At 32.2% G+C, this 27,432-nt stretch overlaps 2 protein-coding genes across 4 annotated transcripts in view; one reads left to right on the forward strand and one right to left on the reverse strand.

Moving 5' to 3' along the window:
• Positions 1 to 24,732, forward strand: part of LOC140452009 (lachesin-like) — a 461,558-nt gene extending 436,826 nt beyond the window's left edge. The window contains exon 9 of the mRNA XM_072546020.1: positions 24,520 to 24,732. Coding sequence (XP_072402121.1) covers positions 24,520 to 24,617 — 98 coding nt within the window. The 3' untranslated portion in view covers positions 24,618 to 24,732. The remainder of the gene's footprint in view (positions 1 to 24,519) is intronic.
• Positions 11,968 to 27,432, reverse strand: part of gpp (DOT1 like histone lysine methyltransferase grappa) — a 131,360-nt gene continuing 115,895 nt past the window's right edge. For 2 of the 3 annotated variants that reach the window (XM_072546016.1, XM_072546015.1), the window contains exon 9: positions 11,968 to 23,411. In XM_072546016.1, coding sequence (XP_072402117.1) covers positions 22,846 to 23,411 — 566 coding nt within the window. In that variant the 3' untranslated portion in view covers positions 11,968 to 22,845. The remainder of the gene's footprint in view (positions 23,412 to 27,432) is intronic. The other variant, XM_072546017.1, reaches the window with a different exon arrangement.

Raw genomic sequence — 27,432 nt, forward strand, 5'->3', positions numbered from 1 at the left:
TAATTGTCGCTTATTCCCATTTAAATAATAATTACTTTAAAATGCCACAAGAAAATAGCTTCAGAACAATATTAAAAATTTTAAATTCAAATATTCAGTCATTTTTTGAATGCTTCCTCCATGAAATGCTATGTTTCCTCCTACTGGATGTCGTGTTTATCTTCTCCAGCATTGGAATTATCAGTTGTTTGCCACTCCATTAATTCATCATAAAACTGTCTCGATACTACCAGGTATATAAGATAAAGCTTGCCAATATCTTGGAGCTTTACTTTTTTAAGTGGTACTTTATCGTATGAATAAAAAATTATTGTGGGAAATTCAATTGATTGATTATTGACTTGAGAAAGTTTATAGGTTTGTTCCATAAATCCACCAATAAAAGACCTACAAACAATCACACCTTTAACTGTTCCATAAGTAAAGTGCATGAAGGAACCTAATTCAAAAGATATCTTATCCTTAGCAGGAACACGTTTTCCTCCTCTTGTTTCCTCAGAACTACATGTCCTTTTATAGTAGGTTGTATGTTGGAAATCTAGTATATCTTCTGTGCTAACTTCTTTGACTGCAAACTCATCTATAATATTACTCGAATAATTTCGGTTATCTCGTGCAAGGTGTACACCCTTGATTTTCTCTTGATGATTCAAAAATCCTGCCTAAAATGTAGGTAGGAGTGTCCTCTAATGGGGTAATAATTTATGTGCCTCTTTAATTGCCTCAAACTATTTTTCTCAGACAGCTACAAAGCTGTTTCGAGCTAATTTTATATTGTCATTAAAATATTGTAATATGCTAATTTGCTGGTAATGGGGACATTAGATTTAAATATTTAACAAATTAGAAACAAATTAGATTTAGAATTAACCAGAAGTTTATCTATATTTATTAGGTATATCAGATTTATGATCACAATTTTAATCTTCTTTAATTAACTATCTCATTGTTTAAGTTATATTTTGCAGTTAATAACTTATTGTTATTTTTAACCCACTTTGCCTGGGCTATCATGGGGAACCATAAATGTGTCGGACTTTTTTAAATTTCACTTTAACCTTCCAGTGAATGGTTGCCAGTTAGATCTACGAAACTATTTACAACTTCATAGCTTTTTTAGAAAATCCATTACCTCACTATAACTACTATTGTGATTTATTATTATCAGAAACTATATAATTTTATTGTATTGTATTTTTGAATTAACATATTAACTGCTTCAAAAACTGAAACCGTTTTTTAATTAATAAATAAATACATAGTGAGATGATTGCTTTTATTTTTTATCTTGAAAACGTAAGTAGCTTTCTCTTGTTTGATTTTGATCCTTTGTTCTCAATCCATTCTAACCCCTTTCATATTGCGGTTAACTCTTAACAGGTGCGACTTGTTCCTAAATTGCTATATCAGAACGATGCGAATTCAAGTGCATTGTCAAAACTATACCAATTAATAACTCTGATAGCAGAAATTTCGAGAATCTGCAGGAACAGATGAATAATAAATTATGAGATCCGAGTTGTTAATTAAGAAATTAATGGGCCAACTTGAAATTTGTGGTTTTTCGATCAGCTCTTAATTCATTACTTTCCAAGTTGCTTCGGTATTTCTACTCTTTATTGAAAAAGTGTATATTTTCGATAACGTTGATAAAAAGCAACTGGTTTATTAAAATTTATTATACCCAAGTCAATCTGGAAAAAAATCATCGATTTCATGTAAAATTTTTATACAGGTTTTAGACGTTTCTAATCGTATATGAGGGATAGCTGATGACAAATCCTTAAAGACGGACAGCTGATTTTACTGTGTGTTTTTTAACAATCATAAAAAGTGAAAAAATCATTTTTGCCTATAAAATGTTTCTTATATATTTTAGAGAAAAACTGTTCATATACAAGTTGTAGATCTTAAAAATATCTTTAATATGAGAGTTTCTAACTGAAAATATATAAACAATTGACCGAGATAATTTCAAAAACCCTTATTTTTGTATTAATTTATGAATGGTAATAACTTTGTTTTTTGAATAATGACATTTATTATAACTACTTGAAATTATGGATATTAATGAGTTATTAATTTCTGCTAAATCTCAGCTAGATCGATCAAATAGTCTGTAAGTTTTCAATTTGTTTATACCGGAGAGCGATTATGTAAATAACTGAATCGCTAATTTTAGAAACAAACATTTTGGCGATTTTGAGTTTATAACACCAACATGTATTTCTATGGGATACACACAATTTAATGCAGAATACACCGGTTGATTTTATATCGATTTAAAATATTCATATATTTCTGAAACCACCTTAGTCCCGGACTAAGGTTGTTTCTGCACTAAATTGTCAGTTGTCATTTTGCATATCGACGTTTACCATAACCTATAAAATTCATAGTGTTTCTATTGTTTGTTCTTATTATTGCTTACAAAAAGTTGTCTGTATATTGGAAGAAAAACGTTCATATTTTATTATTATTATGAACAACGATGACCAACCATCAGTGCTGAAAACTCTAAGGATGGAGAGCCTGCTACTAAAAGGCGTAAGGGAATTGGTAAATCGGATGAATATCAGCGAATCAGAAACTCTAGAGTTAAAGGACAAACATATATTAGCTACAAAAATAAGGCCATAGAACCAAAGCAAATAGGACCTCAGTGCAAGTAAGGCAATAAAAATATAATATTTTTTAATACATTTTTTAGGTGTCTACTCAAATGTTTTGAAAAAGTGAACGAAGATCAAAGAACATTATTTTTGGTAACTTTTACGGTATGACATCAAAAAACGAAGAGGATATATATCTACAAGGATTAATAGAAGTAATATAGGTGTCTAGAAGAAGGAAACGTAATGAAAGAGGTAAAGATAGGACAAGAAGTTACAAGCTTTTTGTTAATGTTGATCAGACTAAAATAAAGATATGTGATGGTGCGTTTTTAATTACTCACGCCATTGGAAGAGAAAAGCTAAAGAGAATTAAAAGACTTGTGCCTCTACCGAGACACAGAAGTTAACGAGGGGCCAACGAATTTCGTTCTCCATTTCCAAATTGCATCATTTTGTCTACAGCGTTAATGCTCTCGGCAGTATTTGAGTAGTGAATACATTAATGGTACGATATGGAGTACCTTTAATGTTTCCATTCCAAAAACAAGCAATGTTAAAATAACAACTCAAAATGCTTTTAAAAACCCAATTCCAATACTAGAGGCCCAAAAAGGCAATTTGATCATACTGCTTTAAGGGGTGAAGGAACCATTCAAATCATTTTACGAAAATATTATTCAAACATCAGCAACTAAGAAAAAATCCAAGGAGGTCACAAAATTAACTGTATGATATTGTTTAGTAATAAATACTTTTGTTTTGACATCTGACATTTTATTATTGAAACAACCTAAGTCCATTTTAAAAATGTTAATTTAAAGAGTTTAGTAACGATTTAGAATGCTTTTGTGATAAATGCTTACATTAGGTGTAATCTATTAACTTCAAACTTCACTTTTAGTGAAAATGTTCAGATCTCTCGGCTATATATCAGAAACTATTCATGTTATAACTTTAGGAGAAAAATTCCTTAGTAAAAGTGGTCAAGAGAAATCGCTGAAAATAACTTTCAACTTTCTGGGTTAACCGCTAGGGGGCGTAACCTCTGAAGAAAAATTTGAAAACCAGTTTTTTGTGAAATATGCCCAATTATACCAAGTGTTAAATAAGTAAACTAGAAAGAGGCCTAAATTCCGCACAAAGTTGTTCAAGTACTTTTTTTTATTTTTTCAAATAAAGGGAGGGGGAGAGTGGGAAAGTATTTGTAGATAAATACCTATAACTTTGGTTTGGATCAACCGATTTTAACGAAATTAGTGTCATTAGAAAGAGTGTGGACGATTTAATTTACATCTACTATAAAACAATTGCATTTAGTTTTAATTGTCATGGGTAGAGGGTACTTTCGAATAGAAAAAATTAAAATTTGTTTTTCTTCAAAATGTTTAATAGAAACACCTATTCATTGTAAATTATAATGGAACTGCATTAAATTCGTAACAAAATGGCGCAAACCGCATGTTGATAGCTTTTGTCAAACTCAAGATATGAATAAAAACGCATAAACATAAGTAAGTATAGTATTGACTCACCCTTTATTGTAACTTAAAATAAATATGTGAAAGATCATACAAATATCTCGATCATTAAAACTTAATGTCCAATTAAATGTTCAAATTGTTTTCCATCGTTGTCCACACAAATGTAATCTTTCGCGCGTAGTCATAACAGCTGCTTCAATCTCAGCTGTTGATATACTATTTATTGCGTTTATAATGCGCCGTTTCATGTCGTCTCGCGTGGTTGGTCGAGTTTGGTACACTAAGTACTTCAATTTTCCCCACAGATATAAAAGTCCAGACATGTTAAGTCTGGAGATCTACCTGGCCATGAAAATATACTTCCCTTCCAATCCATTTATTTGGATAACTTGCATACAAATAATCTCGAACTTGTCTGGAAAAGTGCGCAGGGCACCCGTCATGTTGTAATATCATATATCTTCTTGTTTGTAAGGAAATATCTTCCAATAAAATAGGCAACTGATTTTCCAGAAAATCCAAATATGTTTCGCCATTTAAAGTGCTATCAAAGAAATATGGACCTACGATCTTTCCGTCAACTATACCATCTACCAAGACTCCATCTACCTTGAACCTGCACCTCATGTATCCAGTGCGGATTTTCTTCAGCCCAATAATGCGTATTATGCAGATTAACACCACCCGCACTATTAAACGTAGCCTCGTCTGTCCACAAAATCTTTGACATGATATGCGGTTGTTCTTCTAGCAGACCTAACATCCAATTGCAGTAATCCAGCCTTGCATCAAAATCTCTCTCATGTAAAGCTTGGTGGAGAACTACATGATAAGAATGCAGTCTAAAAAACAGAACAACAAATATTGGTGAAAAAGAAACCTCTATATTTACTAAAACTCAAAAAATCTTGAAAAATCCACAATTGTTTCACAAGATAAATCGTGCATAAGTATTTTTAAGAAACGAATAAAAGGATAAAACCACCGTGTTGCCGTTTTTATAGAAATATTAAAATAATAATAAGTTTAAAGAGAATTTCAAGTTTCTGACCTAAACGTTCACTTTATAATATAAAAAAACCAACCTGTGATGTTTTAAAATCCTTAGAACAGTAGTTTTGGGTATGTTTAATTCTATAGAGATTTGCCGACTACTTAAATGTGGATTCTGTTGAATTAAAGCAAGAACATTGATTGAATTATCTTCGGTCATACCTCTACTACGTCTTTTAAAACAAGGACGATGAAACCTACCAGTTTCTCTTAATCTTCTTGCCTTTCTTTCAAATACTTCTTTGCCATAACGTTTCCTGTCAGGATATCTTAGAGAATATATACGTGAGGCAATAGCTGCATTTTGGTGACATTCGAAATAAACTCCAATCATATACAATTCTGCATTTGATATACTCATCACGAATTCTTAATACTGATAATTAATTACTAATATTACCAATATTAATACCTATTGAAAAAAGTGCAATCTTCAATTCAATTATAATTTAACACTTCTTGACAATGTTTTGACTGCTGTCAATAAATAAGCAATATGAACTCCCCGTCAAATTCATTGTCGTAGCCTACTTAGTTTCGAAAAAACTATTTTTAATCATATAAAATAACAATGGTCAAAATAAGTATCAATATTAAGATTCTTCTGCTATAACAAAATTTGAAAGTACCTACTGACTTATTTTTCAATTTAATTTATAATACAGGGTGAGTCAATACTATACTTACTTATGTTTATGCGTTTTTATTCATATCTCGAGTTCGACAAAACCTATTAACATATGGTTTGCGCCATTTTGTTACGAATTTAATCCAGTTCCATTTTAATTTACAATAAATAGGTGTTTCTATTAAACATTTTAAAGAAAAACAAATTTTAATTTTTTCTATTCGAAAGTACTCTCTACCTATGACAATTAAAACTAAATGCAATTATTTTATAGTAGATGTAAATTAATTCATCCACACTCTTTCTAATAACACTAATGTCGTTAAAATCGGTTGATCCAAACCAAAGTTATAGGTATTTATCCACAAATACTTTCCCACTCTCCCCCCACCCTTTATTTGAAAAAATAAAAAAAAGTACATGAACAACTTTGTGCAGAATTTAGTTTACTTATTTATCTAGTTTACTTATTTAACACTTGGTATAATTGGGCATATTTCCCAAAAAACTGGTTTTCAAAGTTTTCTTCGCAGGTTACGCCCCCTGGCGGTTAACCCAGAAACCTGAAAGTTATTTCCAGCGATTTCTCTTGTCCACTTTTACTAAGGAATTTTTTCTCCTAAAGTTATAACAGATCGATCAGAGAGAGATCGGCTTATTGGACCACCCGGTTCATTCTTTTAATACCCGATAAAAAGATAATATATACTTCATTCATTCTCACTTTTGGGAGTGGTACAGCAAGCTCCTGGCTGACTGAGCAGCTCTGCTCGATTTAAATCAAAACTGAAACAATTTTTACTACTTTATATCTTTTATTTCTTAAGTGAGTTTCTTGAATTTTAAATACTTGTAATGTAGTTTATTTTATGTGATGTTTGAAAGTTATTAAAATATTTTAATAGGATATGTAATAACCATGGAGAGATTATGTTGATTGTTTTTGTTGGAAAAATTTTTGGTGTTTTAATTAATTTAAAAGGCTCATTTTATTGTGTAAACAGCCCTAATTGGTTCCTTGTCGTGTTTCCTATCCATACAATTTAAGTCAATTATGTGATTACAACATTATTTCTTGTTTTTGTGCAGTTTTAAAATTCTAACCTAAATATCAGGCACATGTGATAGATGCACCAAGCATGTTTTTTTAAGGAACCAAAGTCTTCCATCGATATCTTTGGTTTTCCTTGTGATTATTGCAAGTTGGTATTGTGTAGAAATTGTTCTAAAGAATTGTAAGTGCTACATAAATCAGAGCAATAGTGATGCCAAGTAGAATAATACTACATATTTGGAAGGGAATTTGATTGGGCTCTCAGCACGAGTAGATGTTTTGGAGAGTGATGTTGCATGCATAAAGGACACTACTAAGCAGGACATGGACATGATATAACACATAAAACCCCTTCGAAGTGAGCTGGACTCTTTGAATGGTTCTTTTCAGGTAAGCTTTAATGAACTTAAATCTAAAATTCGTTCTGAAATATCCAGTTTGAAAGATATAAGAATGCCTCAAACAACTGGTCGCATGGAACAAAACACAACAGACCAATCAGTGATTAGCGAAAGGATGAAAAGACAGAAAAGATCCAAAAAAATTATGATTTTTAGTATGCCTGAGTATGGTGAGGATGACGATTTAATCAAAGCCAGATCCCTCTTATCTGGATTAATGAACTCAGCCATTGATATTATTGAGGCTGCAAGAATTGGAAAAAAGAACAAAAATGGATACCGTTCATACAGAATTGTCCTTCGTAACCATCAGTACTATCTGTCAATACTCAGAAACAGAAGAAATATTGACAGGTCATTAAAGATTTTTATCGATTCAGATCTCCCTATACCAGAGAACTGCATTAAACACTATCAAGAGTGAACTTAAGGAAAGAGAGAGAAAAGGTGAATAAAATTTGTTTATCAAGTACTTAAATGGCACACTAGACTAATGACAATAAACTAACACAGTCTTCACCTGGACTGTGGGTTTATTTTCAAAATGTCGGAGGTCTAAGAACTTCGACAGTTTATTTATAAATGTATCCTATCATATTCAGGCAGATCATATTCAATGAGACATGGTTGACGTGCAACTGTGCCAATGGTAAGCTACAGTTGTTTGACCTCAACATATATAGAACTGTTCACTCCAGAGAAACAAGTTCATTCTTAACAGGTGGTGGAGTCCTTATTGTATTTCATAAGAGCTTAAACAGTAGATATTTAACAGTTAACCAGATAATCGAACAACTTTTCGTCTTGAAGACTGAAGGTGCAATTCAGATTATTATATATAACAGCTTATTTACCACCAAAGTCTACATTTGAGAAATATTCCATATTTTGTGAAACCTTAGAACAAATAGCTGAAGTTTATCCATCTGCACACTATTATCTGGCTGCTGACTTCAATTTACCAAACTGTAAATGGTTTTCAAATGACATGTGCCTACAAAAGTGCCCTACAAAAATTCCTCTACCAGCTACCACACCATCTGAAGTTGAAGCGTTGCAGGATATGTCAGGTATGTGTGCATAGCACAATTTGTTTCATTCCAACACTAATGAGAATTCCACTAGTAATATTCTCGATTTGGTGCTGGTTGATAATGTAACTGTGTCCAGGGCAGATGAAGCTCTTTTGGGGTATGTACCACCCACCCCTGTAATTTGAGATAAAGATGAACCAAAGGTGCCCCAATAATAGTGGTTTGGTTAGTGATGGTTTCTATAGCGACTTCAAGTCGGCTGACTATGTGAAAATAACTGACTTTTTGTCACAGTTTTGTTTGGATAATTTATTTTTAGGAAAACCATTGAATTCAATTGTGAATATTTTTTATTATATAGTTTACTTAGCTGTAGAATTATTTATCCCCCTAAACAGGTATTCAAAACGTAGATTCCCTTCTTGGTTCTCTCCAGAGTTGAAAGACCTGATAGTTGAGAAAAAGAAAGCTTACAAAAAATATCTTTTATCTAAATCACTTCTGGATTATCGCACTTTTCCTCAGCTGAGGGCCAACTGTAAATTTTTAAAAGCTGATGGCTACATAAATCATATTTATTTAACAGAATTACCACTAGGAAAGCCTTCCCTGTCCGCTCTGTTGAGTTATTGTGGTGTTGAAGTTTCAAATAGAGTTGATGCATCTTCTTTACATTTAGATAAATGTAAATAGATCTGGAGATAAATAGAATCGACGGGAATTTGTTTCTAATATAATGCGATTGACGCCTTGGAAAGCTCTGGATGTGCATGTTCACATTTCTGAGTGTTTCGTTATGCTTTCCATTGTTACTAGGTGGCGCTGCAATATCTCTGTCACGAAAAGTCTCATTTGGGCAATGAGATCTACACGCCTTCTTGATATGCCGTGGATTGAACCAAAAGCATGTCTACAAACTCGTTTGGACAGCTTACCCAGCTTTATAAAGTATTTTTACACGTTAAATTTTTACACTAACAATTAAACCGCATGAAAACGCACGCCACGCAGTATTAATAGCGACTAAGAAGTCAAAACAAATCAGCTGCCCTGCCGGCCCAGCGCCAACAGAAGATGATCTTGCATTCCATGAAAATCACCGAACATTTACAATCGTTAGGTGCAAAAAGGATGCAGGTCCGGAGCTGCACCTTCTTGCAAAAAATGAGTGAAGAGGCAGATCCATAAGGACGTATTTCCTTCATTTATTATCAGATCTGCATCGTTCCTATACCAGTCAATCCGCCATTTTTTTTTTTTAATTATGGCATATGTTTCCACCCAAAACGGTCTAAATATGGAGCTACATCCTTTTTACAGCAAACTCCTCATTTGTATTTGGTGTCGACGACAAATTCTAAGGTTTTCCCAATATTCTGTCTTACGGCGAAAATTTGATCAGTTATTGATTTATTACGTATTAGGTCGTATTACTGTTTTTTCGGCGTAGGGAAGCATTCTGTTGTATAGTAAATTCGATAGGATTTTATGTTGAAAAGGGTAATAAAGAAAAACTATGTAGTCAAATAAATAAAAAAAGCCATTTAGTACATATACATTTTATTAAATAATGGGCAGTATGTGATACCATATTTACCGACTTATTCATAAACATACAATTCTATTCCTAGTCTTATTCACATTCAAAATAGTAATATTGGTTATCCCAAAAATATGTTTTACTATTTTCACATTTCAGAACTAAAAATATAAAATGAGGGATGAAATCAAAATATATAAAACTTTGGTGTTTAAGAATTTTGTAAGAACTTACCACTCTTTAAATATACCCGTGAATAGAATTTGGAAAACCAGCAAATAAATTCAACGTATATTCCAAAAGAATTTATTATTAGTTTACAAAAATTGTACAAAATATTTAAAGTGTGTCATGTCCTTGTACAATACTGTAATAAGACATTGGTAAAATTCACCTTTGGTTGTATACTGACGATGAAAATAATTAAAATGGAAAATATAACAAACTGAAAATAAAGACATGAAGAAGAAATAAAATATTATAAACAAAACTGTTCAAAAATTGTTAACATACGGCTAAAAAAATAGACTATAACATAAGTAATGTAACAACATGAAAATAATTGTTAATAAAGATAAACTTACATAATACACAAAGTAAAAAAAGACAAATGCACAAAATTTTACCCTTAACAATGCACAGAGTAAACTGGAAGAAATAAAAATAGAAGATACTTTAGTATCTATAATAAAAATAAGCACCTTTAATATATATATCCTCTTGACTTAATATCTGCTCTTAAAGCTTAAAATCGTTTTGAATTGAATTTATCGAATGTCTTTTTATATATGTAAAACGACAATTACTCAACCTGTATTATTTCATTAGCTCTGATGTCTTTTCTTTGACATCTCAAATGTTTTATGTCAAATATACTGCATATAGAATTAATTCAAACTAAAATAATACAAAAAATTAATCATTCAAACTGTTTCGCAACTAAATTATAATAAATTAATAAAAAAAACGAGTTCATCAAAGCAAACAAACCGATATAAAAGTGACGAAAAAATCAACATTGTTTTTCATAACTCAATCATGTACAGGGCCTGTCAATTCATAGACCTCGAAAGCTACAATAAAACTATTCGGAACACATGAGTAAATGGCAGTGTTGCTAAATTTGTCAATGCTGTAGGAATGTTAGAATTAAGAAAACAGTTACGTGAGATCTTCACCATCATAGACATCTGAAGTGGAGAGAGCTTTCGGCAGATTCGAGTTTATGATCCCCAGAGTACCTTATAGGCCCCATACACCTGCGTTCAAATTGCACAAAAACACATTGCTGTCCAAACGGATCACACCACACCAACTGAAATTTGTGTTATACTAATAAAGTATTTATTGCAAATTTTGGGATTTCTAATCAGAGTGTTATAACTGTTCGAACATAGATTAGGGTTAGGTTAATTGGATCAAATAAAGCTATTTGGCCAATTATATCGCTTTTTTGAGTATTATTTCACTGTAGACTTCCAAATTTTTATTAAAATCTGAAGAGACACAACTCTAGACAGGGATCATAATTATATTTACAATTTTACAAAATAGCTTACAGGAGTCGTCAAGTGAATGAATCTTGATGATAAAATTGAGTCGAAACTTTTTTCAACGAAACTTGGTGATTTTGATTAGAAAATATAACGGAATATTGGTACTTGGCAGACATTTTTTTTCACAGTAACATTTTATTAAAGAATATATGGTCTAATGAGTATATTTGGTCCAAATAATCTGATTTTTGTCTATGTCCAATAGTTACAACTCACCCCATAAATATCAAACACGGATGACACTGAAGATTATTTTGAGAAACGATTACGTACATTTGTGATTGAAGGTCTAATTCAAAAGAATAATCGAATAGTTTTGAAAGTAGAGCAGATTTGCAAGAAAAAAGAAAAAGATATTGAAGCTGGAAAAAATAAGATAAATACCAAAATATAAGTTGCAAGTAAATTGGTAGATGTCCAAACAATTATCTAGATATGTATGCCCCACATTACAACCGAGAAGTTTGCCGATTCAATATTTATAAAATTGTTATTAAAAAAGATAATAAGCCCTGTCAAAAAGCTACTACTGACCAAAGTATCGGTTTTACTATTTTTTATACTTTACTATTATTATAAAATATTGTATTAAACACAGATATACGCTTTAAAAAAATAAACAAAAATTGTAACCAAAGTATCGTTCTTTATATCGTAGAATGAAGTAGCTTACTCTGTACATCTCATACAGAGGATATACGGTTACGTATGGTGTTAACGGGTGATACATTCCCTACAAGCAGACATTAAGAACCACTTGCCCAAAAGCTGCAGGAGTCCATAGTAAAAAAATAAAACAAACAAAATTAAATTTAAAAACAATTTCAACTGGGCTTTCACAAAATCTTCGGTACATTTGTACAATTAAAAAAATTAAGATTTATTTATTTCTAGTTGTAATTAACCAAATTAATCAACATATTTTAATATATCTCTTGGTTTTATAGTTTAAAAATCCTTCTCGTTACAGCTAAAGGAGAAATTTCACAACATTTTAAGCTGACGAATATATCTAATACATCTATGAGAGTATTCGAAAGTAGCTAGCATAAGAAAACCAATAAATCTCATAGGTTAAAGTGTGACTTCAAACCTACAAGAACATACAAATTTCTAAATTGTTCAACACCGACAAAACTCTTTCATGTGTGTCTTGAGTCGTTTTCTCATTCTGTGTCCCATTCCCATTCAATTCGTAGAAATAAATAGCAGAAGTTGAATGGTACTAAATGTCTTAATTTCTGAGAATGGTGTGGTACTTCGGCGCATGAGTTAACAAAAAGAATTACGCAGCATAATCAAAGAGAGAGAAATACAATACTTGGGTCATGTGTTGAGAGGTGAAAGATATGAATTACTCCAAATCATATTGGAAGGTAAAGTTCAGGGCAAAAGATCAGTTGGAAGACGCCAGAACTCGTGGCTGAAAGACTTGAGGAGATGATTTGACCGCACATCCACAGAAATCTTTCGTGTAACAGTTTCCAGGGCTACAGTTGCCATTTGAATCGCCAACCTTCGAAAGGAGACGGAAACGTTATACCATAAGAAAAACTAGTTAAACGGGATTATTGGCTGAAATTATTATATTGAAAAACGTTAGTAAATGAACATCGATGGAATATATAGCGGCATATAACTTTACGATATAACTTAAGAAAGCTGTAGTTCACTTTTTCTCAACATTGAACAAACTGGGTTGTCAAATTCTCATCCCCGACACGGCAAGTCCCCACGGCTAATAGGAAACGTCCTATGGATATCTAGGACCTATCGAGAACAAGACAAGAGATGCAAATATGTCAATAATTGCAGATTGGTTGCTTAACAATGACCACAATCAGGGTCCTACAGGCGAACCTTTAGTAAAATAAAGCAGATTCTGTAGAACGTGTGATGGCTAAGGGAGGGTTCGATATTGCATTGAGAGCTTCGAGTATACCAGAACCAAATAAAAGGTTTCTTCGGTGTTAGCGCAGAGCTTATATAAGCAGTCTGCCAAAGTCCCCAGGAGTTATAAAATAATGTAGAATGACAGGTGTAGAACTGTAGAACCCACGGATTAAAAAAAAAACGAAATATATATATAGAACAGATTCCGTTAGAGAAAAAGAAGATGAAATAACAATTTAAGTGAATTATCTCGGACATATAATGCATAGAGAAAAATAGAACATATGCTCATAACATAAGGCTAAATAGAGAGCAGAAGGAGTATGGAAAGAGTCTAAAAGATAAGGCGAATATCTTGGCTGAACACCCTAAGAGTGTTTCAGTCTAGATTCCCATTAAACCTAATAGATAATATAGAAGAGAAATTATGCAAAACCCACATATATTCAACATACTTTGAAAAAGTGGGGCAGATACATAAATGTACTTCAAAAGCAGTCAGAAAGAATGCAAGGAAATGCAACCAGAACGCATAACTGAAGTTGTACAAGAATTTAACAATCAAAGACATCAAAACACATAGGAATACTATTTTAAAAATAATATTTCTACTCGTCTAAACGAAATTACTTGATAATTGAACCCGAACCATTCTGAAGGTTTCTTAACGAGACTATTTCTACATTTTCTCTACGCTCCGTTTAGCATGTATTTGCCAACATATCGTTTTCGAAGTGCCATCTAGATTTTGAGACAGTTTTGTGTTTTAAAATGTTTGTTTTCGATTTGGAGCGTTTATTACAAATTTTACTGGTGTATTCAAAGTTGACTAGAGGTATCAAATAATTAGTTATGAAGATTATGTAAGTATAAGGGTATCAATTTACTTTGTGTGTTAATTCCAGCAGAAATAAATTCAGTCATTGAAAGAATTATTAAAACCCTCGATATTTGTGATCAAACCCAGAAAGACGCTTCCGAGCTTTTTGACAGTTATTGGTGTTATACATTTTACGTACAATAAAAAGTGGCAGTGGAAAATACTTGCACAAAAAAATACTAATTGTTATAAAGAAAATTGAATTAGTTTAGTAACCTAACTATACTGCTACCATGTATGCTCTATAATTTAAAAAACGCCAAACTGGAAATACTCAGTATAATTAATTTACCTAAAACGTCTTAAATTTCACTAAACCTATATACAAAAGTTGTACTAATTTTTCATTTATTACTAAGTATTTATATTTACAAATGATTTTTATTTTATAAATAATATACATTTTTATACACGAATAAATTAATGCTCGTTCAATAATTTAGAAATAACATGTGTTAAAGGCAGTGATAATGAATACAATTGTACACTATTCTTTCGCATATGACAGAGAGCTTTAATTTTTGGCAACCCATTCAGCCTTTTTGGCACTTAAATTTTTTTAACTGTTTATCTATATCAAATATTTTTTACTAATAACCTACAAGATAGCGACCAATCCAGTTGAAGATAATAATTAAACTAAAGAATACAGAATATAGTTGACTAGAGACCATATACCTTTTTAAATATTTAAATATACTAACGTAAATTTTGTCTCAAAAAGAAAAATTAGGTAACCTGAACAATTAAGCAATTAGGTGAAAAAAATCACTAGAAGAGCTTCCTTCATGTCATTCCGCACATCATATTAACTCTTTGACTGACGATGAGTCAAGAGTTGAGTCATGACGATTTCTACTTACAGACCGATGACTCAATTCTTGGGTCAAGTGTACCGTAAGACATAATTGATTCAGTATAGCTTAGACCTTCAAGAAGTGTTGTGTATTTTATGTCGGCCTATTGCTAGATATTTTTAAAAGATATTTACAGTTCTGGTTTTCAAATAGTTTGTGAAGTGCATTTGATAGTGACGGTGAAATTGCAGGACCATCTAGACCTAAAAGTGCTTGAAAGGACTATAAAAAAACTATAAATCTATGTAATTTATCTGAAGAACAGTTAGAAGAATTGCTGAATTCATCTGATAGTAATATCGATTTTCAGAAAGTGGGAGTGACTATGAACCAGATGATGATGGGCTAAGTCCCTACGAAGAAGAAGCCGTAGACGAAACTAATTTAGAAAATATTAACGAGTCCCATGCTCGTTCAAATGAAAATATACGTAACATACATAATGTGCTGTTATGGGAGTGATTTACAAAATTTTAATTATTTTCAATTTTCTGGTAATCCTGGGCTAAAAACAAGATTACTTACAGGTAACCCGTATGACTTTTTCCAATTTTTGAGCGAAAAAACAAAAGAGCACTCCAGAATCACCACCTGGAAACCGTTAACCGTTTCATCACTAAAAGTATTTTTGGATTAATGGTTGCACATGGGCAATATTTAATTGAACCGTATTGAAGATTATTGGAAAACAGATAACTTATACAATCTTCCATGTTTTAGACAGTCTATGAGTAGAAATCGTTTTCTTACAATCTTAAGATGTTTGAATTGACCACAAGTAGGCCAGCCATGTTATAACGATCGCCTGAATAAGATTAGGTGGCTACAGGATTTTTTTAACGAACGAATTGACCAAATTTATTATCCAAATAAACAGCTTTCCTTAGACGAGTCAATTGTACTTTGGCGAGGGCACTTAGCATTTAGACAATATATCAAGAACAAGCAACATAAATTTGGAATAACACTGTATATGTTAACTGAACCAGATGGACTTACATTAAAATTAAGAATATACAGTGGAGCAGAGAAAGATATACAGGGAGACATGGGGCATGTCGCTCATGTAGTATTTTCATTGATGGGAAATTATTTTGATCAAGAGCATTCATTGTTTATGGACAATTATTACAACAGCCTTGCTCTCAGTAAAGAACTTTGATAAAAAACTTACTTAATAGGAACGTTAAGATTAAACAGAAAAGGAAACCCGACACAAAACATAAAATTGGCTAAAGGGGGAGTTACAACTAAATATGCTGACGGAGTCGCAATAGGAAAGTGGCGTGACAAGAGAGAATTTTATTTTATTTTTACAGAATTTAGCGGTGAAATGATTAGTCTACAGAACAAGAGAAGACAGATGATCAAAAAGCCGAATGCTATTGTGCAGTATAACAAATACATGTCAGGGATTGACCGGAAAGATCAGATGTTGTCATATTATGTCAGTGAACGGAAAACGATTAGATTGTACAAAAAACTTGGCATTCATATAATGTCAACGATGTTACTAAACAGTTTCCATTTATTCAACAAACACTCCTATTACAAACACTATAATAACAAAAATCTCTCCTATTATGATTTTCGGCATGAAATTATAAAGATTTAACTATCAGAATTTGAGGAAAAACCGGCAGATGTACAAAAAAAAATAATCTTCAGAGCTCTACTATTCACCTTCCGGAAAAATACCATTCTGATCCCAAGGGAAGACAAATAAGGAGGAGATGTAGAGTATGCTATGAAAATAATATACGTAAAAACACTCTATTTTTGGTGCTTTGTGTCCCGATAAGCCTGGGCTTTGCCTTGGAGACTGCTTCAGAGTATTTCATACTATCAATTAAACATTTGTCATGGTTTTTTAAATTCGTTGTTGTTTAATATGCAATATAAGTTTATATGATTGATGTATGTTGTTTTTATTCCTAAATTTAGATTGTAATATTGGTTTAGCTATATGACTCAACTGTTGAGTCATCGGCCTGTATGTGTGGATACATTCTCAAAGGCCTATGACTCAACTTGTGAGTCAAGGTTCAAAATACTGTTTGACATATATATACTTCAAAATGTATATAATTATGATATTTTTTATGTCCATATTAGTAATAAACTAGTACAGGTTTTTCGATACTCCCTCAACATTCTTATCGGCATTGAACGTGTTAAGGCCCGTACTGACGAGCAAATTTATTCGCACTCTGTGTGCGCAAAAAATGCTCAGGTCTGTATGTGTACCCACATAAAGTTAACCCACACGAATCCTATCCGTCAGCAGTCGGTTTCTGGATATCAAAAAATATTAACGCGTCAATTTGTTCGGTTTGAACGGTATCTGAGAATGTAGTGGTTGTGCCCGTACATTGTACAGATTGATTTTATTAAAAATTGTTTAATTCAAGATTTTTTTAAAAAGAATGGAGTGGAGTAAAGAACAGTGCTTGCAGTTAATTGACGAATATGAACAACATCCAATTTTATGGGAAGCCAAACAGTTTGACAGTTAAAATGTATAGTATGAGATAGGACAGAAATACTCTCATCTGGAAATTCATCAATTTTTTAATGGAACTATTTTTAAATAAACAATAAAAACGTCAAACTCACTACTTTGTTCATAACTTAATCAAAAGTAAAGTTTAGGACTTAAAAAATTATTTGTATTATTAACTTTTTTAGCTCGTCTAGATAATTTTTTATTTTATCTGATCCTCCTCTTAAAAAGTTTGGCCCCGTCTGTATTAAATAATAGAACTAAATTCTAAAAATGTTCATTTATATTTGGTAGTAGACAAGACACGTATAAAACAATATGATTTACAATGCCTTCAAAGAACACTTTTGAAAAGAAAAATTTGGAGAATAAGCAAGTATTTACCTGTAATTTGGGAAATTTTTATTTAAAAAATTAGGTTCACTTTTTTCAAATGTTTAGAACAACACTAATATAGCTAAAAATAATATCGCTCTAGATCTAATCAAAAGCTAGAATTGCCAAATCTTAAAACTTCCAACACGTTCGATAATTTAAATAAAAATTACCAATAATAAATTCCCTTAATTTATGAACACAAAAATGCAGTCGTTGTCTTGCACTCATGAATTAACTCCGGTGCATGATAAAATCTACAGTCTGCCTTACGAGAACACTAACCACTTACCCACGAAAGTGTTAAATTTTGAACATGTTTAATTGCACATGTATTTGAAAACTAAAATTATACTCTTACAGCGAAAAGGAATCTTCTAGTCAAGTTCTATCCAATATAGACTAAACAAAACCTCCAAGTACATAGCAGCTAGATAAAAAGGCGACTAGTTGATTTGGTGACCCGCGAGAGGAGTCTGTAATTCGATTAAAGTATGTTACTACAACACTAAACGTTTTGTTTCGTCTTTGCTGAAATGGATCTCGACTGTAGCCGAAGCACAACACCTGGACATAAAAGATATTACATAAATGTATCTACTGCATTTTATTAGAATAGCTTGGACAGCTTCCTCTTTTCATATTTGGAGATGGACTTTGCTGCAGAGCCGTTTAAAATTGAATTATTTGTGTTGTGTGGTCGGTCCACGGAATTCGCAACATTCTTCTCCAACGGAACATTTCAGTGGCGTCTATCTTTCTTTCTTAGCACTCCTAAATGAATGTTTCTCTTGTTTTTTGTCATGAAACAGGACTATTTTAAGGCATGTATTACTGTTAGTAGTACATGGGTCACTTTAGTGTGAGAAAATTTGGTTAACGTGGGAAAAAACACATTGGGTGATGGAGCAACAAAATCAGGTGTAATAAAAGTTTGTAAACGTTATCATAACACTGGAAACTTAGTAAAGAAAGAAAGAAGTTCATGCTATTGTTAAATCAACTGGCTTATAAATATCGGACCGCACTATCAGAAGAACGTTGTGTGAAAATGGATTGCGAGTACGAACTCCTAGAAAGAAGCCGTTCCTGAACAAAAAACAAAGGCAAAAATGCATTGATTGGGCTTGGGCACACAGAGGGTGGACAGAAGAACAATGGAGTAAGTGATGAAACCAGAATCTCGATCTTTGGGAGTGACGGAGTGAAGTTGGTTCGCCGCCGACCAGGGGTAGACCTTTTGCCCCAGTGTACTACGGTCACTATGAAGCATCCTGTGAGTGTCATGTTATGGGCTTGTATGACCACTAATGGAGTTGGACGTTTAGCAATAATAGGGAGCAATATTAATGCAAAAACATATCAGGAAGAGATACTCCAAGCCAAACTGCTGCCGAATATCTGAGATTTGTTTGAAGAGGATGCCCAACAATGCATCTTCCAGCAGGATGGAGCAATTTGTCATACGGCTAAGACTTTCATGGAATGGTTGAGAAACCATGGCGTTACTGTCCTGCCTTGGTCTAGAAATAGTCCCGATCTAAATCCAATAGAACACTTATGGCTAAAAGTGCTAGTATCACGCCGAAACCCAAGTAAGCCATTATTCAAAACTGGTTTAGAGTTATTACACCAGAAGATTTGGCTCGTTTCGTGAACTTCATGCCTCACAGAATCGAGTCTGTTTTATTTATTTTTAAAATTTTAGAGGGTTTTTCCTCTTAAAATATATATTAAATACTAAGTAGAAGCATAAAACGATGCAATGAAATTATAGATAAACTTATAACATAAGTCTTGCGAAAAAGGGAAATGCTGATAACAAAACTAAAATTTTTGTAAAGTTTCCAGAATTTTGAGCACTAGTGTACACTGCGTATCACGGTGGCTGGTTGAGGCGCTTACTCTCTGACGTGACAAGGCACGCTCACAAAATGGTGATTCCTGTCAAATCGTCTTTTAGCACTTCTTTTCCGTCTGTTATTCTATGCGATATGTCAGAGACTGTTATTTCTGTCATTTGTTTTGTGTAAAGTCTTCGCTGGTTGAGACGCTCCCACTTTTGCACTATGATGTTACAAGTCCCGCTCATATCTGCAAGGTCTGTCAAATCTTCTTTCAGCTCTTCTTCTTTTCCAACTGTCATTATATGCGATCTCTAAGCTTTTCTCACTTCTGTAATCTGTTGTGTATAAAGTCTTCGCTGCCTACTACTGCACTATGAAGTTACAAGTCATGCTCACACTTGCGACATCTTTCTTATCACAAAAAGTATTCTTTTTTTTTTAAATTTTATTAGGTAACCATCATTTCTCTCCAATCTCCAAAAGCTAGTCCGTCACGTAACATATGCTCGTTTCAGCTCATTCAGTCCGACAAACAAATTCAGTTCCTGTAGCAGCAAATTTGATTGTAAAGTAACCAATGCATGGGCTTTTGTCAGATTCCAATAGATAGATTTGAACAAGTAATAACAAGGTATACGAGCCCCTTCCCATATCAGTTGGCCCATCTATGGAATTTGCAGTTTAAGTCGATTACCATAAACAAATTATACTCTGCATGTTTTTATAAGTTCCCATATTAATTAATATGGCATTTTTATTTATATTTATTTATATTTATTATTTATGCAGTGACGTTATTGGAAGACACATTTCTAGATCAACATATCACAGAGAGGCCCACAAAGTAGGATTTGTAACTTACAAAGTACTTAGCCTAAAATTTTATTTTAGGCTAAGGAAAAGCCACTTTTAACATTACGACAAAAGAAAAATAAACTAAGATGGTCAAAAGAGCATAAAGATTGGACTCAGTTGCAATGAGATGTCTGAAGAGAAAAGTCAAATTTCCTGCATCTGTCATGATCTGGGATAGCATGTCGCCTAAAGGTGTGGGTAAGTTACATTTTATTGATGGGATTGTAAACACGGATAAATATTTGAATATTTTAAAAGAATTTTTTTTACCTATGAAACACCGTTTAACAGCAGCGGAAGATTTTGTCTACTAACAGAACGGCGCAGGTTGTCATACCTCAAAAAAGAGTTAAAAATGGATTGAAGACCATGGCATACCACTTCTGGAATGGGTTTCTAACAGCCCCGACTTGTCCCCGAACTTGGTGAAAACTGTGCCTCGAAGAATTGTGGATGTCATTAAAAATAAAGAGGATGTAACTCAGTGGTAAACTTTCACATTTTTTTTTTGTAAATATTACATATTCTATGGGTTTTTTTTTTAAATTCATTATTATTCTGATCCTATTCTGTTTAATCAATAGTTTTCATTACGTTATAAAATATTTTCTATTAGAAAATTCAAAAATGTTGTTCCATGCATTAAAACATAAAATTTACGCTGCGCTTTTATTTTTGTTCTCTAAAATTTAATTTCCTTATCAACCTAACGTTGGGCCAACTGATATGGGAAGGGGCTTGTAGTGGAAATAATACTACAATAGTATACTAGAAAGATCTTGAATTGCTATTTTTTTATTCTACGTTTTCTGACTCCCATGTTTTTTATTATGAAGTCTAGGTCTGTTTTGGAAGTTAATTGCCAAAAAGTGAATTGAATACGAGCGATACGTCTTGAATATTCTAGTCCAGTAAACAATATTCTAGTGTTTACCAGAATTCCATCTAATTTATTTCTTTGCTGTATAAACACTGGTTATTGTGATAAAGCGGTAGTTTTTAACCAATAGTTTACACAACGTATTAATAAATCCATTGATTCACGTCAATGTTCTTTATTAAATAGTAGATTAAAAGCAAATAAACTTCATTCAAGTATTCTTCATTGCGAAGAATCAACAGTTGTGGATCCGTCTAAGATCGGTAATCAGGCAATCATCCGGTGCACACATTCATTGGCTAAGCAACCCTGCGAGTCAGTTAAAAAAACGGTCCGTTGAAAAAAATAACGTTTAAAATGGGCTTAATAGTTTAATTGTATAAATTAAAATCTTTATAGTCAAGAGTTGCGATTCGGATATGATTCCTTAAAACCACATAAAAACACAAGAATTAAACATGAAAAAATATTTTTTTAACAGGGAATAAACAAATAACGATTATATGTGTATACATAATAAATAAAAATGTTATGAAATTGACATATACAAAAAAATTGAGCTTTTAACAAAAATAACTTGCAAAATAACAAATAAAATTAAAAAGAGGCATGCCAATGAGGCAATTTTACAAATATGTTTCCTAAAATAGAAGACTAAAATGTTGGCAGTTGTTATTTTTGAAAAGGCAACACAATATTCATTTTAAAAGAATAAAATATTTTAAAATGTAAATAATAATATATACAGTGCGGCATAGTCTCTGTGTAATTCGACAGAAATATTAAACATCTAAAGGTATATTTTAAAAGTATCTTCTAGTATACAAGAAGCTCCAGAAACAGACGGCAATATAATAGACACCTTTTGAAGAGTTTTAATAATATTTGAATATGCTTATTACAATGAATGAAACGTTTTAAAGTAATTATTTTGCTTATAAACAAAATCTGAAATTGAAAAAACAAAATATTACAAAAGATTAAAGTGTGATTTCACATTTAACATGATTTTCTAACCATTAAATTCCGCGGGTCGTTCCAAATTTTACAGAAAAACACGTTATAATTGATATACTTTAATTGTCACTAATATTTCAAGTAACCTGAACAACTTTTAATCATTTAAATTATCTTAAACTTAAAACTGGAATAGAATATATGGTGGTTAATTAAAATGTATGTTTTTTTTGCCACCTATTTAAGAAATACTCGATATATCGGAAGTATATTTAAAATACACCCTTAGAGTGTCTAACTGCGTTGTCAAAATCTCAAATGTTTAGCTCTTGCATATTTACAGAATTCCTCGAGGCTTGAACTCTACACCACTCTGTACATATTGTATAACTAATCAGTAAATGACTTTCATGTTTACGTGGTTAAAAATTTGGCATTAGATGGAATCACAGTCGTGCCTTTCTTCCTTGGTCCAACTGTCGTACCTCCACTCTCTGTAGTAGAACTTTTTCTTGAAGTGTGTGTCATGTTTCTTCTTATCTTCTGGGTACCTCTGGTATTTTAACAGAGCTGGATTCAACCTAGTGGGACTTCTATCTACAGGTACTGGTTCAGGGCTAAAGTTTATTGATAAGCTATTAGATCGGATAGGGGAAGAAGGGGATGGGGTTCGGGGAGGGCCTAATTCGTCAGTACCTTGATCTAAAATAGGCGGCGAATCAAGGTACGTCTTACTTGTAGGCATTTTGAAAAGAGTTGGTTTAGTATTAGGATTAAGTTTTAAATGTTGCTTTGTGGGGGGAACTATGGTACTTGGGGGAATGTCTCCATGTCCATGGCCGATACCAGAATCAGGTGACGTATTGCAACTATCAGTTCCTTCAGTCGATCTACGGCGTTTATCCAATTCCGTCGAAGCGAAGGCAACTAGACGGTCGAAACCTGAAGAAATTCGGTCCTGCCATTTTGATTCTTCGCTCTCTTCCTCGACTACGTCGACATCTAAATAAAAAAACGTACGTCAAAATAATGCATCGAATATATATTTAACTAAATAGTAATAAAATAGCAAATAATAGTAAGTAATGTGATCAAAGTAAATAAACGAGTTTCCGTTGAAAATAAATAAACTTTTATATATTATATTTAAGTTAAATTTAATTAAATTAGTTTGATTACCCACACATTTTATTAACTACAGAATAATATGTTTAATCTTTACGACACTAATGCACAGATTTCTTCTTAATTAGAAATCTCTTAGCCGGGGTAAGGAATCCATTCCATGCAATATTTTATACAATACAGGTCCATACGATGTAATACTTCATAAATCCGCTCTATAAACATTACAATATATTTACTGAATGAGCATATTATTCCATATTGTATTCTTAATAAACGATGAGTGGGAAATAACATTTCAATTTTCACTTGAAGCAACTGTTCAGAACATGGATTTTTAAGAAGATTCTAAGATTTCTGATCAGCATCTCAAATTTATCAATAGGGGTTTTCTCGTCAATACCCCATTTGCCTTCTAGCATTTGCTGTTTATAATTACCTTCTATTGTGACTCTAGATTTTTAAAGGTTACTTACAAGCTGGAATTTGATTTAGTTCCTTATATTGACGTCTTTTGTCATTTTATTTAGTTCTTTCGTTTATTTTATGTGTCGTGACAATTTTAGTGGAGCTACTTTGGTAATTTGTTAACGTGTTAAGGCGAATTCACGTATCTATACAACTAGATTCGTGTATTGCAATAATTTAACAAAGGCCGCATTGAAAATAATCAAAACAAAGATACGAGCAGCTAAAGGGAAATGTTACAACGATAAAAAATGCTAAGGAATAGAAGAACTAGAGACAAATTATGACATCTTCAAATTGGACAACAAAATTAAAGAGCTTGTAGGCATAACATGATTAAACAATAGTATAATTTACTATTTCTTGTTGGGAATAAACCACAATTTTACTTTAAAATAAGTTTATTTGAAATTAAACGAATTTTGTTTTTTTTTATTGGTAAAAAATTCTTCTAATAATTTAATTTTATTTATATATACATTATACATTGTAAATTGATACTGTCAATATTTTTTAGGTGCGCTCCTGGGACGACTTTATTGGAAGATAGTTCATTCGAGTTTACTCCCAACACCAAACTCTGATTTTATATACATTTTTTTAAAACATGAATAATATATCCTTGATATGTTATTGACTTACTAATGGTGGTATTTTCTTTCTATTTTATTTAATTTATTAATGATTTCTACTTTGAGAATGATTTCCGGAGTGGAAATGAAAACACCAAATAAACTTATTTTAAAGTTTAAATCGTGGCTTATTCCCAACAAAAAATAGTAAATTGTATTAAGATGTCACAAGAAAAAAGCTTCAGAACGATATACACAATAGTATTATAATATCTTAGTTGATGAAATCGGAAAGATAATACCAGGCACACTTATTCACCCATCTGATCTATTTAATTTTTTTTGTGATGACGTCACAGATCTCATGTACACCGACATCAATTATTGAGAGTATTGTGGGCCCAATTGAGATTTCTCAATTTTCAAATAAAAATCCTGAATTATAGGATGATAAAAACATTTTGGAACAGCCACGTTGATAAGCCACGTGGCCCTGGGAAAATTTGGTATCTCGATAGCATTGTAAGCTTTTCGAGATGACACGTAAAAACGATTTCACAAACGCAAAATGACGGAAGACATTACAGACGAAAAGAAGACTATTAGAATGCTAAAGAAGTGACATACGACATTTGACAGGTGGCGTCATTTGTATGCTACGAAAATAGAATAATACGTTGACATTTTTATTGGTCTGCGAAAAATACGGTCGTCATTTTTAATCCCTGAACAACAGCGTGGTACGGTCACGATTTTAGTCGAGGATAAATAAGAGAAACACGCGTGTGGCGTCAAAGTGGGAGGAGCTTGCAAGGTTATTCGGATGCAAAATTTTCCCAGGTCTAAGTGGCCCATACTCTACTGAAAGACAAGCTAAGCAGGGGCCAAGAATGCATTCAAGAAGAAATGTAGAAAGCATGGACAATATGTAGAACATAATATAGGGTAAAATACTACAAAGGCTGAAATAATACATTCAAAAAATTTAGCAAAATCGAAAAAAAGCTACCAAAAAAAAATAGTTGACAAATGAAATATTTAAACTAATATCAAAAGATCAGATATGACAGTTACAACTAATATGTTGTAAAAACCAATAAATCAGAGGATAAGCTTATCAGATAAACAACAAGGTTTTCGTACTCTAAGATCGATAGATGCACTATATGATCGATAGATGCACTAGATACTACTAATAAAATAACTTGTTATAAAGCAAATTAAAGAAATATCATTATTTATGTATGTATAACAGACCAGCATATTTCTATGTCTGATCGACTTAATGAAAGTATTAAGACGAATTAAGATTCAAATATGTAATTCCTCTTTTGTATAATAGATAAGTTGCCTTCGATATCATAAAAACTATTGAAAATATCTACCAAAACAACAAGATGGAAGTCAGAATAGATGGATAACTGACAGCACCTATAGACATAGACAACGGAATATGACAAGGGAACTTATTAAGCTCTATGCTCTTCAAGTTAATCGTGGATGGAGTTAAAAGCGCCAACAAAGGAAAAGCATAATATAGAATGAGAAACAAAGAAGTCTTTCTTTGTTTCTTAATATTGTTTTTTTCAATACTCTGTTTTTCAATATTGATAGCCCAAGATGAAGATATTCTACAGACTATCTAATTCACACAGTTAACACAAGAGCAAAAGAATTTAATATGGCGATTTCAATCCAGAAAACCAATACAAACAATAGTAATTAGCAAAGCACCAACCAGATGTAAATTGTGGATAATCTTCTTCGCGTGACATATCAGACTTATCCAACGTTGGCAATCATGATTGCGAAGGCTTCTCAATCTTCTATCACAAGGATGTGGATACTAAAGATATAAAAGAATGGAATGATCACATAAACATAGTGGAGGAAACCAGAGGGATCAAAATAGCAGCAAACAATATAGGTATTGACCGATCGCGCAAAAGATAGATTGGCAACTTTCCATAGAGGTATCAATCCGCTAATTAACAAGCAGAGTTGTATATAGTAGAAAAATAGGAACAAGAAAAATATATAAATACATAAAAAATACATCATACATAACAAATATATAAAAAAATATAAATACTCTTCTGCAAAAACTCTAGAAGCAAAACTCTTCGCATGAATTAGAGAATTTTGTGGAAGAAAATGAAAACTCTTAACAGGCAGTTTCAAGCTACAATTTTTCACATTGCTTGGCTCTTGTGATCAAAAAGAAGATGACAACTTCACAATAGTCTAAGCGTAACAAGAATATACAGAGTGGAACAAAAGTTTGGAAACGCCTAAGTATCTCTGCGCTACTATACACGTATTCTGCCATATGAAGATTTCAAATTTGATGCTTGCAATGTTGCCAGACTTACCATTTTTTTGATATCATTAGTCACTTTGGTTTGTTAAATACAACACTCTGTATATTTTATTATTATTGGAATCCTCGCTTCAAAACGAGGTCAACCGTATGTAACACTTGGTATTTTATCTAGTGACGAAGGTCTTAAATAAATAAAACTTTTCAGTGCCAAACAGTTTTGAAGTAATTCAGTAAATAAAGAATGCTGTTATTTTGACATTAATTCATAAAACTAACAATAGCTTGACGTTTATTGAAAAATTAATTTTATGTTTTTTATGGGATTAAGCCACAAATTACTGGTTGTGATTATGATAAAAATAACATTTTTAATTAACTAATATTTGACGTTTCGATTTCCAATCCAAAAATCGTTTTTAAAAGCCCTTTACATATAGTATTGTGGTCATCTTTGAGTCAGTTTTTTCATCGTGAGTGTTTCTAGATTATTTGTGGTGTTATGTTGTTTTCTTTCTTCAATCTTGTAAAATTCCTC

Source organism: Diabrotica undecimpunctata, chromosome 10 (genome assembly GCF_040954645.1).
Source record: "Diabrotica undecimpunctata isolate CICGRU chromosome 10, icDiaUnde3, whole genome shotgun sequence".
Classification (NCBI taxonomy): domain Eukaryota; kingdom Metazoa; phylum Arthropoda; class Insecta; order Coleoptera; family Chrysomelidae; genus Diabrotica; species Diabrotica undecimpunctata.